This window comes from Colletotrichum fructicola (genome assembly GCF_000319635.2).
Source record: "Colletotrichum fructicola Nara gc5 chromosome Unknown KSG_Nara_v1_contig05, whole genome shotgun sequence".
Classification (NCBI taxonomy): domain Eukaryota; kingdom Fungi; phylum Ascomycota; class Sordariomycetes; order Glomerellales; family Glomerellaceae; genus Colletotrichum; species Colletotrichum fructicola.
In genome coordinates, this window is record NW_027094055.1 from 697,317 (window position 1) to 712,222 (window position 14,906).

The 14,906-nt window shown below is 55.9% G+C and overlaps 2 protein-coding genes across 2 annotated transcripts; both read left to right on the forward strand.

Moving 5' to 3' along the window:
* Positions 1–1,686: 1,686 nt before the first annotated feature.
* Positions 1,687–2,682, forward strand: alp11 (Cell polarity protein alp11; the record flags this gene model as incomplete). The annotated part of the gene is made up of 2 exons (XM_032019443.1): positions 1,687–1,920; positions 2,194–2,682. The coding sequence occupies 2 exons, from the start codon at positions 1,687–1,689 to the stop codon at positions 2,680–2,682; spliced, it is 723 nt and encodes a 240-aa protein (XP_031883365.1).
* Positions 2,683–8,606: 5,924 nt separating this feature from the next.
* Positions 8,607–10,270, forward strand: SDIR1 (E3 ubiquitin-protein ligase SDIR1; the record flags this gene model as incomplete). The annotated part of the gene is made up of 3 exons (XM_032019441.1): positions 8,607–8,834; positions 8,906–9,885; positions 9,940–10,270. 3 exons carry the CDS (start codon positions 8,607–8,609, stop codon positions 10,268–10,270), a joined length of 1,539 nt encoding a protein of 512 aa, XP_031883363.1.
* Between the last annotated feature and the right edge of the window lie 4,636 nt (positions 10,271–14,906).

The window sequence follows — 14,906 nt, forward strand, 5'->3', positions numbered from 1 at the left end:
GCTGCGCGCGCTCTTACTGGCTGGACTTCTGGTTGCTTGTTGGCCCTGCACACAGGGTGGTGCATCTTTTGGGGTCGATGAAATCATGAACGAATATGCACTGTGGTGATTTGTCGCTGCTGGCCGGTTACACACACCAAAAAACTAGGATCGCGAGGGGCTCTCTGGTTGTATCCGAATGGTTGCGATATGCCTTGTGTGTCTGCCCCATTCCACACACCCACCTTGGGCTCTTCCAGGAAGTCCCGGGCGAAATCCGTTTGTTGCGGGTTGGTGACTGACATGCTTGATGATACTGCATACCTTAGCACATGTAGACAGGCCAGGATTGGGGCGTAGGCCTGGCTTTGTCAGACAGACAGACCAGAAGACCAGACCAGACCAGACCAGACGGGGCTTTGCATGCGCGAAATCTGGCGTTTGACTGCATCGATGCCGCTGTTGTCATGCTGTGGTTCCCGACCAAACGGTTCCCGTAGATTGTGGTCTGCAAACGGAGACTCGCCAATCATTGTCAATAGCGTTGTTCCCATCGGCCGAAGGTTAAACTTGTCTGAAGCGGCCTCGGACGATTGCACCTGGATTTTGTACGACTGTGCCACAAAGCCAGATTCTTATTTTCGCGGGACGAGCTACCCGTCAATGAGGAACCGGGCTGACATGTTTCGATCTCGTTGTATCGTGGATACCCAGCTTCAGACTCGCGTCGAGCAGCCGCCTGGTAGGCCCCTGGGCAGGAATGAAGCAAGGCGGGATTCAGGTTCGGATACCTGCCAGAGGTTGGCGTGCCGCAGTTGCGCATGGTACAGTCCTCATTCTCTTCCCCTTCCCGTTTCTCTCCCTCGCCTTCTCGTACTTGCATCGATAGTTGTCATCTAGCGGTGTACAGCCAGAGATCGGGTGAGGATGAGAGGGTGAGAGGGTGAAGTGTGGATGGGTTGACAAGTCATCACCGCAGAGAGACGTACCCTTTCCATCCAAGTTTGGGGGCGGGAGGCACCAAGCTACCTAAGCTACGTACTGTGGCTGGAGCCTGAGTTGGCGTGTGGGGCTGAAACCACGTAGCTGCACCAATAAGAGAAGCTCTGAGGTGCGCTAGGTGCACGCCCCCTCCGTTACCCACTTCCTGGGTAGTGAGGCTTGAACCGCCTCCACGTTCTCGACCGATTTTCGCCCATTTCACTCATTTCAGGCACACGACAAGTCAACCACACCTCGTCAACTCATCGAGCCCGAACCCGACTGGACCTTCGCTTTGCAACAACACCCAACGTCACCGGACAGGTTTCCATACCCTCCCTCCCTGATTAAACCCGTGACAAAAGCACCACAAGCATCAAAGTGCCTACAACAGCCCAACAACCGACTGGGTCGTGCGTCTGACTTGCATACAACGGGACTATCCAGCCCTACTGTGCATTGCTCTCGCCCCAGCCAACGAAAGAATTGGCCGGTTGACACCCAAGACGCTTGGTTCCTGAACCCTGTTGCGCCGTCACAACTCCTTCGGCAACTTCTATCGACCAACTTTGCCGCCCTCTCCCCCTACTGCCTACCTACCTCACCTTGTCTTACGCTACGCCAGAACCTCCGAGGAACTCAACCCGCCCCACGTGTTCCTTGCAGCCGACCATTAGCCCGAATTCCATTCCACTCGGACCAGGAAACCAGACCAAGTCATCCACCATGGCCGACGTTCCTCTGCAAGTCATTTCGGAAAACTCCTCGTCAGAGCGCCGTATCACCCCATCATGGACCATCAGCCAGCTGAGGTCCAAGCTGGAGCCCATCACGGGTATTCCCCCTTCGTCCCAGAGAATCAGCCTCAAGACCGCTTCGGCGAGTATTCCGATTGAGGCTGCCGATGAGGACAACGCGCATTTGACAGCTTTCCCGCTCGCCCCCTATGCAGAGCTGCATGTAAGTAGGGCTGTGTTCTGCTACCTGTACCCCTTCTCAGCTCGCCTATGGCGGCTCGCTGGCGCTTCTCCCTGCCCCGTCTGCCTCGCCACCACTGTTCAGTACACATATCCTCACTAGCCGCCTCGCCAAATTCAGTGACGCGGATAAGGCGGCGAAGTTGCCATTCGGGCCCTCGCCCAAATCATCTTGAGGCCTCCCATGGCGATGCCCGACTGGATGCCTGGCGTTTTGTTTCTCTGGAGTATACTGTGCTAACAACATCTCTCTTAGGTGGCCGACACACGGCCGGCAGGAGCCCGCCCGAACTTCACAGACACTACGGGTGTTGAGAAGTATGTCATGCCGGAGGAGGAGTATGCCAAAAAGACCGACTCCGTCCTAGCATGGAAGAAGGCCCAAAAGCTGGGTCGGTTCGATCCTGACGCGCCAAGCATTGAGGAGGCCAAGATCGCGGCTTTCCAGCAGGAAATTGACCAGCGGGGCATTGCGGTAGGCAAGCGTTGCCGAGTTGGAGGCGAGGATTCTCGCAGAGGTGTCGTCAAATACGTTGGAGATGTGAGAGAGATCCCCGGAGGCTTGGGTCCCTGGATCGGAGTTCACCTTGATGAACCCGTTGGAAAGAATGACGGCAGCATCAGTGGAACTAGGTATTGGGGCGAGGATTCGACCTTGAAGCATGGCGTCTTCGTGAGGCCCGAGCGGGTTGAGGTTGGCGATTGGCCGGTTCTGGACGACTTGGAAGACATGGAGGAAATTTGAAGAAAGGAACACTCGGCGCCATCGTTGCCGCGCTTGGAGTCCGTGGCGACGGACTGACCAGGTGGTCGCGTGGCTACGCGAAGACAACGAACCCCTTTTCTTCTCTGGAACGTTCCCCAGGTCAAGTCCGAACACATATTTCAGACGAACGCGAACGTGGAAGTTCGATCATGCACTGATCGAAAAATTCCAACTTGTTCGCGGAGAACGCTGGCCCAGAAAGGCCGTTGACCAAACGGCAAAGGGGCGTTGGTGCAGTAATGACAAGATTCGATGCTTTCTCCCGTTTCGAGTATTTCGCCCTGTGTGTAAGATGATCAGCTAAACACTATCGTCAAATACCAGACCAAATCTGTGTCAGCGATATCGGACGACGTCCAAGTCTCGCTCTCGAGTTCTCGATGCTTTCTCCTGTTTTCGGCACATGTTTGGATGAACCGTCTGCCATGACATGGTTCGTTTCTCACCTCCAAACATCAGACTTGACGTTCTTGTTCCAAAGAACCAACTCTCGTTCCCGCCGGGCAGAAAGTCTCCGAGTCGGACCCGGCGGCATAACAAAGCCTTGCTCTGTGACCGGCTGCTTCCCGAGCCATGTCGTTGCGTACAATGCTCGCCCACTGGTTTCTACGTCCGAAACCCGGGAGTCTTTGGCAAACTCCCACGATTCCCAGTCCGATGACTTTAGGGTCGGACGAGTCGTCCACATGTTCAGCAAGCTCGCGGGCTTCTTACCGGACTGAGGGCTTGTATGACAGCATATGGAGATCCACCTCCTCGAAGCACTCCATGCTGGTGCAGCGCTGAGCCTTCTTGTGCTTGATCGCTTCGCCAGTCTCTATGGATATGGAGTGCCTTTGGCGTTGACTGGTTTTAATTTTATCCTGGCAAAGGCAGGCGATCGCTAAACTTCATAAACGAAAGTCTTCTCCTCATCCCCTCCATCGAACCATCACAACGCCCCTTTTGGCAGTGACTTCATCCGACAGGGTCCGTTCCCTCGACGTGACTCGATCGTGGCAAGAAACATAAAGGCTCGTTCTCGGTGCCTGAACTCCTGACGATGGGCCAAAGGCAAAAGTTGAGAGGGAGTAGGGGGAGAGTTTGTGGTGTGTAGGAGAGTCTACCAAGAAAAGCTTTGGTCGGGGACCAGCATGAAGAAGCCAGCATCATCATCAGCTCCGAGACTTTGTGAACCTTGAAGCATTCACATACAACTGCATGAATGACAGGCAACTGCCGACCTCGCCCTGGGAGATGTTTGCGGCTCAACAAAGCGGGTAAGAGACGGGACTGTCTGGGGAAGGTTCGGTAGTCAGAATGCTGGTCGGCAGCCAAGGATCCAGGATCAGCAGACTTCTCAGACATAGGCTGTGTCTGAGCCAGCTCCACGACCGCCTGGTCCAGGTCCTGCAGAGGTCATAAGCGTCGCTCGCGACCGACAAGTTGCCTTTCCTCACTCTAGGCACCTCCCTTCTTCTCTCCTAAAATGGAACCCTGGACAGCACCACGAAGTCCGTAGGAGAATCAACTTTGCCCGTGGGAGTGGTAAATCTACTGCAATTCTATGATGACCCATGAACATCGGTTTTGAAAGTGGTTGAGGCTACGTTGATCAGCCCAACCTCATCGAGAGTTTGCAGAAGAAGGCGGGGATGAAAAGAAGAAAGAAAGGACGTCGACATGCAGCGGGATATGGGGTTTCCTGTCACGCGGAAGGCATGGGGACAAGTTTGGCATCTGAGACTAAACGATGGTCGATCACCAAGCAGAGATGCGAAGAAAGTTCCGAGGGAGCCGAATGGGGGGGCGGGCGAACCGCAAACAATGTTTGCATTGGCATGGCGTTCGTCAACTTGAACTGGATGACGAGCGAGTAGAGCGCAGCAGTGTTGGACGAGATCAATGCAGATAATGCAACGGCAAAGGCTATACTATCTGATGGGACAAGCGTTCCATCCCTACCTGCCCGAATCCTCTAGAGTTCATCTTTCGAATGACGAAGGAAGCTTGAAGTTTGACGTCGGAGGCGGGTGCCGGACGGTGAGTTAAGGACACCGGGGTCCGGGTGTTTGATGAAGAGGGTTTGTTACTGTTTCTGTTCTCGTCTTGATGCGCCAACGAGGAACAGCCCAGCAGACCGCGCCGGAGTCAGAGCCGGGCATGCTGGTCTCGTAGCGGAAGACAGATTTGGGGTAAGTTGTCCAGGAGGGTTTTCCCTTCGCCCTGTGAACTCGCGAGAAAGTATGGGCGGTTGAGGGATGTGGCCCCCCTGCAGCTAGCTGACTGGCCAGTAACACGCACAAAAGGAGGGTTTTGCTGATCACACAACCTCGGAGCGGTGTTGAGAATGGACAAAGTGGCAGCATCATGACAGGCAATTCGGCCGAACTGGCCCAATAACTGATCAAACGGACAGCTTCTTTCGATCGGTTCGGGATTGCAGCGCAGTCCGAAGAACGCACGGCGGAGAACAATCGCGTGGCGACGCGTAGCGAAGGTGTACAGTTGCGTGGCCAGACACCACATGCGCGGGACAATTGGACGGGCAAACACACGTTACTTATCAACGGTAAGCCGAGGAAGCCGCCCCTGAACAGACGTGAGAAGTCCGAACCGACCGGAGTGCCGACATCACCTGATGTTCTGAACCCAGAAGTGGCGAAGAAGCCAACGAGCCCCAGGTAGCCTGAGTCTGTGATGAATCTGGACCCGGGCTCGAACACGACCTGGCCGAACTGTATCACAAGTCGGACACGTCCACAAGATAATATGGGATGTCCTTGAAGGCAGATCCGAACTGCCGAACTGGTAAGAACAACGGCGGCAAATTGAGGGCTCGACCTAGACGAGCTCGCTTGTCGACGACGATTTTGCCGCGCAAGGCTGAAGTTCTAGAGGCGAGCTTTCTGTTAATAGTGACAGCTGCGTGTGAGGTAGAAAGGGGCGGCGGCTGTGAGGTGAGGATGCTGCTTGTTGCAGTGTGTCGGGTGCGGGATGAAGGCATGAGAAACGAGAGAAGGAAGATTTCTGATGCGGCGGCGAGATGGGGCCACGAGCGGGCAGAGGTTTGAAGGCAGGGAGGCAGAGGCAGAGCAGCGCAGAGAATGGCGGGTGCTGCAATATAGCATTGAGCTTTATCGGTTTGGGTTGCGCTCAAACGGGGCTCGCCGTCTCAGCGTGTCGGAGGTTCGCGATCGCTGACGCCCAGCTGGGCAATCTACCGCACACACATCGGTTTCTCTTACAGGACACTCAACGTCAGGAACAGGCAAAGCGAACCAACCCCGGACTCCTGACAGGGGATGGACGGGGATTTGTTCGGGTGCTGGGCTGAAGATGGGGAAAAGATCTGACTGCGTTCCCTATTCTTCCGCCCGAGGTGGGAGTGGGAAAGGGGGCCGGGGCCGGGGCCGTGGGTGCGCGTCAATTCGGAAACCCGTGAGAGATGTCACAAGGCAGTCTCGAAGCCTGCCAAGACCGGGTCCAACGGTTGCATCAGATGCGTTAGCGATCGGTGCAGGTCCTCTGAGTGGCGGCAGATGAGGCTCGCCTTGTCCAAGGGATGCAATGCAGATGGATACCATCAGCCCTGATTGCTGCGGCCTGCCACACACGCACAGGACAAGCAAAAAGAACAATAACAACAACAACAACAACAACAACACGACCGTGGCCTATGGCGAGCGTTCCATATGTTCCTTCACCTCAAGGGGGGGGGGGGATGGGGGCTTCGGCAAGCTCCCGGCGCCTCCGTATTGGACGCGAGGCTCTTCGCGACACGTCTCGTATTTCAAGCCAGAGGCAGTTTGAGGCCCGGGTCTCTTCTGCGTTGCGGCTGTGTTGTGTATCGGGCGCCTATATTGTTATTGTTGTTATGTGGCCTTGCGCAGTCAGTGATTCTGTGCGGTGCAGTGCAACGGTTCTTCTGATGATCAGGATTGGCCCCGGATGACTCGAAACTCTCGGGTGCGGTGCGAGGTCGGGTCGGCTAGTTTGGAAATTTGGGCATGGTTCAATTCGCAGGGCGCCCAAGTGACTGGAAACGAGAGAATGCTTCTTCAATGTCGCCAATTGATGCCCGTTTCGCGGCAGATGGACGGGCAAACATCAGATACATGAGCTCACATCAGTCGAAGGCGTACGTGTTGGCTACTGTATCTCGAACAAACAGAGGTTCACTTCGGAGACTTTTCCCAGCGGAATCTGTTTGGTGCAGCGAATGTGGGCGACACGGCACGGCGCATTTATCCATGGTGACCCCACCCGACCTTGCCCGGAAAGGCATCTGAAGCCTGAAGCCTGAAGCCTAGGTGGAGTCCGGGGCCCTGTTAGAAGGGCGGGCTGGAACCTGAGAGGCCTGATGGTGATCACGGCAGCGTCTCGCAAGTGAGAAAGTCTGAAGCCAAGCCTCACTCATCCGTCTCCAGAAACCTGGCAATGTACATGGTATTCGTAGGTGAGCTGTGAAATACCTGCCTTGGGTACTTGGGAGTGATGTGATAGGCGCTGGAGAATTTCCGCGGCGAAACTCTGGTGTTGATTCCCCGGGGGCCAACGGGCCAGTCAGATGCGGGGGAATAAGAAAAACAGCGGCGACGTTGATGATTGCTGTCCGGTAGAGTTCCCGTCTTCCTTGCGCGCGCCTGGCAATCGGACCAGGTTCATCTCAGGTCTCGACGTGTGAGTTAAGGTGCGCCAACGGACGGCATGGCGACTCGCGGTAGGGATTGCGGGATTGCGGGATTGCGGGATTGCGGGATGGGGGGATTCTGAGATTCTGCATCTAAATCTGCTTGCGCCCCGTCTGCGTCTGGTCTGCTGCGACTTTGCGGCTCTGTCCTTCGTCGTCGTCGTTGTCATCGTCATCTGTCATCTCCAGTGAAGGACACAGACGAAAAGAACGTGCTCTTCTCTGTTCGAAACTGCCGCCGGAGCGCCGTCTCGTCGACAGCCAGCACATCGATTCTCACGGCATCCCCGTCGTGCTGCTGCAGCTGACCCGAACTTGCCTGAGGTCCCGGGCTGACCTGTGGCCTGTGTCGCTGCGACTGAGACTGGCCTCCGCCGTCACTCCTCCACATTCGTCTTGGCGTTGGCACATCCTCCACTGGAGCCAGCACCCAGTCGCTTGCACCAGGTACTTGGCTCTCCCTGCTGTCCACCACCAAACCGCCGTGTACCTTGACCTTGCGCCTGCCTGCGTGCCGCCGCTACCGTTCCCTTCCTTTCCGGCGGCTGACTTTTGTCTTCGTCGCTCCCGCCTTTCAACCACTTCACCACACCACTCCAACCACAAACCACTGCCGACCTTTCCATCTCCGACCCGGCCGTTCCTGTCGTCCAACTTTATCAACGACATCACCACCAGAGCACCGCAACAAGAAGAAGACGTCCAACCGCCCGTCTGTTCGTCGACGACACACATTAAGCGCGCTCATCCATCGGACGCATTACACTCGGCGCGACGACCACTTCTTTGCGGATACCGGAATCCAGAGAAGATGACCATCTGATATTGGCGGTTCCGAGGAGATGTGACACGCCAATCCCCCCATCTTCCTCACAAGTCCAGTCCTGCAACCGAGCGATCCCGACCACCCACGTCCTACCGTCTTCCAGCACCTCCTGCCGTGCAACTACCCGCCTGACCGCATCGACCGCATCGCACCGCACCGCACCGCACTGCATGCCCATTCGCAACCGCACTACGCTTCTTCCATCGTCGTCCCTTTTGCCTTTGGCTCAAGGTTTCCACCTTTCCCTCGATTGACATCTGTGTCGACCCCGCCAATCTTACCGACATCTTAACCTCGCCTGTCATCCGAATTTCGACTTCTGTTTTCCTCCGTCCGCACCAAGCGACGTCGACCGTCGCGCGAACGTGAGAGAAGGGAGAGAGAGCATCGACACCCCGAGGCGACATGGCTCGTTCGTTGCTTCGCGGCTTGGCCTGTGCCGCTGCCGCTGCCGCCCTCGCCACGGTAAACGCCGCCACCATCGCTGCCCAAAATGACATTCCCTCATGGAGCGAGAAGTCTGCCATGCAGCTGTCGCTGTCTTCTGCTGGCGGCGATGTCGTGCCTCTGACGTTCATCGTCATGCCCTCTACCGAGAGTCTGGGCCTGAATCAATCAGACGTCGCCCGAGGAGTACGCATCAAGTCACCGTCTCGATGGGTGTTCTCGTCAAGACAAAGTGAACATCGCTAACGTATCAACAGACAATCAAGATCGAGGGCACCATGGTTGCCGCCACCTCTTCAAACTACAACTCAATCAACCAGAACTCACAGATTGCATACCTGTCTTGCGACGACAATGATGGCAGCGGCTTCATCAACCCAAACATGATGCTATCCACGTTGATGGAGAACAAGCCAAGGGCTATTGTGTTGTACAGCACCGTTGGGAACTGGTGCCAATTATCCGGGGACGTCTCGTACGGCTCCATTCTCACCATGGCGGATGCCGGAGACGCGTCGCAGGCCCTGCACATTCTCAACGGCACAAATGAGGTGGATGTAATCAAGGTCACCATCACTGGAAACGCCACGTCTGCCAACGAAGGGTCTGGCAACGGCGGAGGCGGTAACAACTCAGCGGTCGCTATGAGCATCCTTTATAGTATAACGGGTCTCATCACGCTGCTTTTCCTCATCATCATCGCTACGGGTGCTGTAAGGGCACACCGTTACCCCGAGAGGTACGGACCCCGCAGCGCGTTCAATGGCCGTCCACGCCAGAGCCGTGCCAAGGGCCTTGCTCGCGCTGTTCTGGATACCCTTCCCATTGTCAAGTTTGGCGAGAGACAAGAGGGTATCGCTAAGCCCGACCCAAACATCGAGTTGGAGAGCGCTTCAATTCAGAATGAAAGAGGGCCTGAGAGCCGCAATGAGCAAAGGCAGCAGGATACCGCCCCAGCAAATAAGAGCGCAGCAGCCACAACCACCACGGCCATCGCCGCAGAGGCAACAGGTGCGTCAGCCGCAGCTGCAGTTGCCACTGGAGCTACGGCCAAGACGGCTGCCTCTGATAGCAAACCCAAGACCGCGGCTCAAGATGAAGAGAACTTGGGTTGCTCCATTTGCACAGACGACTTCACCGTCGGCGAAGATGTTCGTGTGTTACCCTGCAATCACAAGTTCCACCCCAACTGCGTTGACCCATGGCTGGTCAACGTCTCGGGCACCTGCCCCCTCTGGTGAGTTTCTGTCTTTGAACCTTGTCGAACGGAGCACTTTCTAACATATTGCAGTCGTCTCGACCTGAGACCTCAGGGTGAGAACACTGAAAACCCCAGCGATGAACTTCCTCCGCCACTGGACCTCGACGGTCACGAGAGTGACGGCTCATCAACCACACAGAGACGGCGGACCCGGCTGTTCGACCTCAACCGGTTGAGACACGCTTCCGCCGAAGAGCGTATCCAGGCCCTGCGGCAGTATAGAACACAGCAGCAAGGCCAGGACGTGTCCGACGAGCCCGCTGGCGCAAACGGTGACGAGAGACAAGAGAGAAGTCGCAGAGCGAGGATGGCCGACAAGCTGCGGGAGAAGTTTCGCATTAGAACAAACCCCCAGTCTTAAACCTAATTGCCTCCGACATGAGCATATCAACTAGGTGATGGGCGCATAAGGCATATCGAACTTGCAGTTGCAGAGGCTGCAACAAAATTGACGAAGGAGAGAACGACATTGAAAGCAGCATATTGACAACACACTGCGATGATCCAGGGGGCCTTGTTCAAGCGCAAAAGCGGGCAAGTACCCCTTTTTCACTTCTTCGACGGATAGAATTTGGCGTTACAGGAATAAAGTCATACCGGCGGACACTTTCAGCATTGTACGGCGTTTAGCGGACATGGAACCACGACGGACTGGTGGTCACTGGCGAACCCTAATACTTTCGACCGGGAGACGGAGGGCGACTGTATGTTTGGTGGACTGGGAGGACTCAACGTTCATGGCATTGAATACGAATCACAATGGGCTACGTTGGCCAGGAAAGGCAGGTTCGAGGAAAGCAGAGGCCCCGACATGGAGGGTCATGAAGCATCTCATCCACGATTGATCACGAAGCAAGCACACGTTCTTGGTGGCATTCACGACGGTACATAGATAGAAGAATGGTGAATGAAGATTTGAATTACTTGACTCGAGTAGCGGCAGTGACTTTTGCTTGACCTCGGCAGGCTGGGCCACTAGGGCCGGCGTTTTGGACATGCTTGTTCGTTTTGATGGAGGATGGAGGAAACGCCGAGACAACGATGGACAAGCCACAAAGGCGCGGCCAGTCAATGGGAAGCCAAACCGACTCAGCCGGCGTTTTGATTCGAGAGAGGCCGAAAGGATTCGTTGCCTTTGGTTTTCCCCCCTGTGTCTCTCTGTCTCTGTGTCTCTCTCGCACTGCATCTTTGAGCGGGGGGATCTACCTCACCCACTCTCACTCCTCAGCCTGCTAGCCTCGTTACGTGTTGGTGCCCTTCCCTCTCTCTGTTGCCCGGCTGGCAATAGAACTGGCGGCGGCGGAGTGGTGCTGGAGGAGGAGGAGGAGGAGGAGGAGGAGGAGGAGGAGGAGGAGGAGGAGGAGAGGAATGCTGAGCTGGAGCTAGCCTCGACTTGGTAATCCAGCCCACCGGAGGGGGAGGGACGGGACGGGATGGGATTTTGCCGTTTCTTTTGCTTTCGCTGGGGGCTAGTCTGGGCGATAGTCAGGGGAGGCCACGGGAGGCTAGAGGCGTTCATCATGGCGGTTGTTGTGTGCTTCGTCGCTGTCCCGTCCTCCCCCAAGTGCCGATCTGTCTGGATTTGGGGGGCATGGTGAAGGACCGGTTGTTCATTCCGCTGGCTTGGCATTTCCGAGGCATCGTGACGGACTCTTGTGGCGAGTGGGGGAGGCAGCAGTGGACAATCACAATATCTGCAGGTTGATTGTGATGTTCCAAAAGGCTTGATTCAGGCTGTCAGGTCACGCACAACGGTCTTGAACTGGCCGAATGGCCTTGCACTTCTTTTGCTGGAGAATGCCGGCACGACGAGAGAATTCAATCACCGGGTTCCTGGGCTCCGGGCGAGGCGGCGTCTGAATCCACAATGCCAAGTCGGGAGTGAGATGCCTTGCCAACCTCTCTGGAATGCAGAAGCTCAAAGGACGGTACCGCCCTCTATAGGGCTGTGGCGCGTTGATTCAATGCCATTCGACTGCGGAAACCTGGAATTGTCTTGGGATCTTTCTGATTCCCCAAACCGTCACTACCGAAAATGCGACTCTTTAGGGTCGGCGAAGTCTGTTTTCAGAAGTGCTCACGGCGTATCTGGGTGTGGCTGTTGTGGGCTTAGCATCACGCGGATCCCAGGTAGACTCCGGCCATGTCTCAGAGGTTAAACAACAAGCTTGAAGTCCTTTTGATCTTCGATAAATTTGTCAAGGGCGTGTTTTCGAATTCCATTGCTTCTCTGTCGACTGGCAACGTGAACGCCTCGAAGAACGGGGCTGGCGGCATCTTCCACACGTTGCGCGCGTGTGCAAATCCACGCAGTTCAGCCCGCACGTCTATCAGCTGGGGAACAAAACGTGTCGTGAGCGTGGGCGTATCCTTCAGGTAGGCGTTTGGGTTTGCGCCAAAGGAAGCCCTCAGAATCGTTGGAATGTCAGGTGTCTTGGTGAGAGTTGGGGACTACGAGGCAGCCTCCAGGTCTCAGACACGGACGCTTCCGTGAATGAAACTAATCGAAATATCGATCGCTGAGAGGCGTCTCGGAGATCTAAGGCTGATCGAGGAGTGTTCTGCGTCGCATCGAAATACTACGGTGGGTTCGCGAAAAAGGGGGCGGGCGAAGCAGAAACAACTAGCTCACGGTGCCGTCGTACGTAATAAACCAAGAGTGTGAGACTGCCGAAGAGAAGGGCGTGCCGGTCTAGTTGAAAACGAGGCAAGCCGGCGATGCTAGCCCTTAAAGCAGTCTGGCGTGTGGGCGTCGTGGTGTATCATCGTGTTCCCGACGTGGCTGACGATGTGTGGCTAAACGGTGATGACATGGGTGGTGGTTGATGTCGGGCCAATCAACCGCCTGTGGACCCCTTTTTTTGTCCTTCCTTGGTTGAGGCCGCACTTTCCCCAGACAAGTGAAGTCGAGGTCGAGGTGTGGCACGGTCCCTCCGTTCCCGCCGAGGCGAGCAGGAACAACCAGCAATTCCGGCAGGATGCTGTCCGTGAGAGCTTCGGAGATGTGGCTTGCGCTCACGGGCCCTTCTCAGCGGGGCGGGATCCCGCAGAAGCCGCTGTCATTGGATGTTTGGGGTTGGGCAAAAGTGGGGTTTCGTTCTTCCGAGAAAATCGTCCACCAAAAAAAGGTTTGGTCCCTGCGCCGTCGTCCAGCTGGGGCCGGATGAATTGGCGCAATTGTCCAATGGCAACACGACGTTCTCTCCTCGGGCTGCTTGTCTCATTGCTTGCTTATCCTGTCTTCTTGTCAACCGCTTGTTTCTCCCTGATACCCGGGGCCTGGGAATACCTTTCTGTCTAGTCGCACCTCGCATATTCTCCTCGGGTCCTCGTGATCCAGCGTCGGGCGCCCCAGATCTTCGTTCTTCAGTTCGCTTATCTTCTGGCATGGGCAACTGCAGCCGCAGGCTCGCAGACTTGGCTAGATTCTGTATGGTCGCGTTTTTGGGTTGGATTGCATTACGGGATTTGCGTCCGCCGCCGTCGCACACCATCTAGCGCATAATGGCCAACATGGAGAGTGCAACCTCAGCTCGGGTGTCGTTTCTGGGACTGCAGGCCCTGCTCTCGCAACATGTTGAATGGTACAGCGCAGCGTGCAAACGGGAGACAAACGCCTCGACGACGACGACATCTCCTCGGCCAAGGCCACGCGCCTGACGTACATACTGCAACGCAGGCGAGCTTTGAGACCGGCTGCACGAAAGCGAGGGCGGGGAGAGGAGGGTGAATGGCAAGCAAGACGGGGTCTAGCAGGTGTCGGTGCCACGCATCTATCTGCATGGCGTTTCTGTCCATCTGCACGAACTGAGTGCACGGTGGTGTCCTGCCTCCTTCCCAAATCCAACCCACGAGAGGTTTTCCGGCTGGCAGCCACATCTCAGCCACCAGACCGAGCACGACACTGGACTTGCCTGCCGGACAACTGATCCCTCCGGCCTCGGGTATTTCCTCATCAGACAGACCTGCTGGCGTTATGAAGAGGAAATGCACTATGGAGCAAGCGTCCGCGGAAGGTCCCCCGCTGCACAAAACACACAAAAGTCTGGACGACGATCTTACACGACACTTTGCGGATTATGCCTCCCTTTCCTAGACGGCCATTGCGACATCCGTGGCTCGCAAAGCTCTCAAGCTCCAACCAGCCCCGGTAACCTCCGCGTCTCACCATCTGCCTAGCCTCTGCCCAATCTCTCCTTTCCGTCAACGCGGTTGGCTGGCTGCCATCTGGATGTCCTCCGACAACGCTCGACCCGCTAGCTGACGATGAGGAAGATCTACCCTTCGTGCCTCCTGCAGCTCCGTGAGTTGTCTCGGTGTTAGGTGCTAAGGTCAGCCGCACCCTCGAGCACACAATTGCCTTGGGCTGTTTGGCGTAGCGCGCATGAGCTTGAACGAGGAGGAAACCGCGGATTCGCATATCGAGGGGCACAGTCTCAACGCAGATTCAATAAGCTCAGCGACCGTTTGTTCTGGCTTCTTGGCCCTCGTTGAACCACTGCTTAGTGGTTCTCATGGTCCCCTTTTCCTTCGATTATGGGCGCTGGCAATGGCACGCCAGATGACCCGGCTCAAACGTTCGACCGAACTCTAGATCGTGACGATGATGCAAGATTGCCCGCATGTCCCGCCCACCCACAGACTCGAAAAGCCAGAAACAACTATATTGCACAAAGACTTCTCAATCAAACGCTAAACCGATCGTGCATCGAAGGTATGGCATTTGGGATTTGCGGAGGTGCGGCGAGGGCGCCGAGGACTCGAACAACGGTCAAAAAAGAAAGAAAAACATAAATCAAAGATGAAAGCGAAGCGAGCGATCTGACATCTTGGCCGTGAGTGCTGCTCGCCGGTCAGCCGGCGCTCTGCCACTTTCTTCCATCCATCTCGTGTTCTTCCTTTCCCTCAGGTTCATTTGCAGTCATTTAACCCCAATCGCAGAGTTGAACTTTCAAACCTTCTTTTTTGGATCGTCCATCCTTCTAGCAGATACCGCT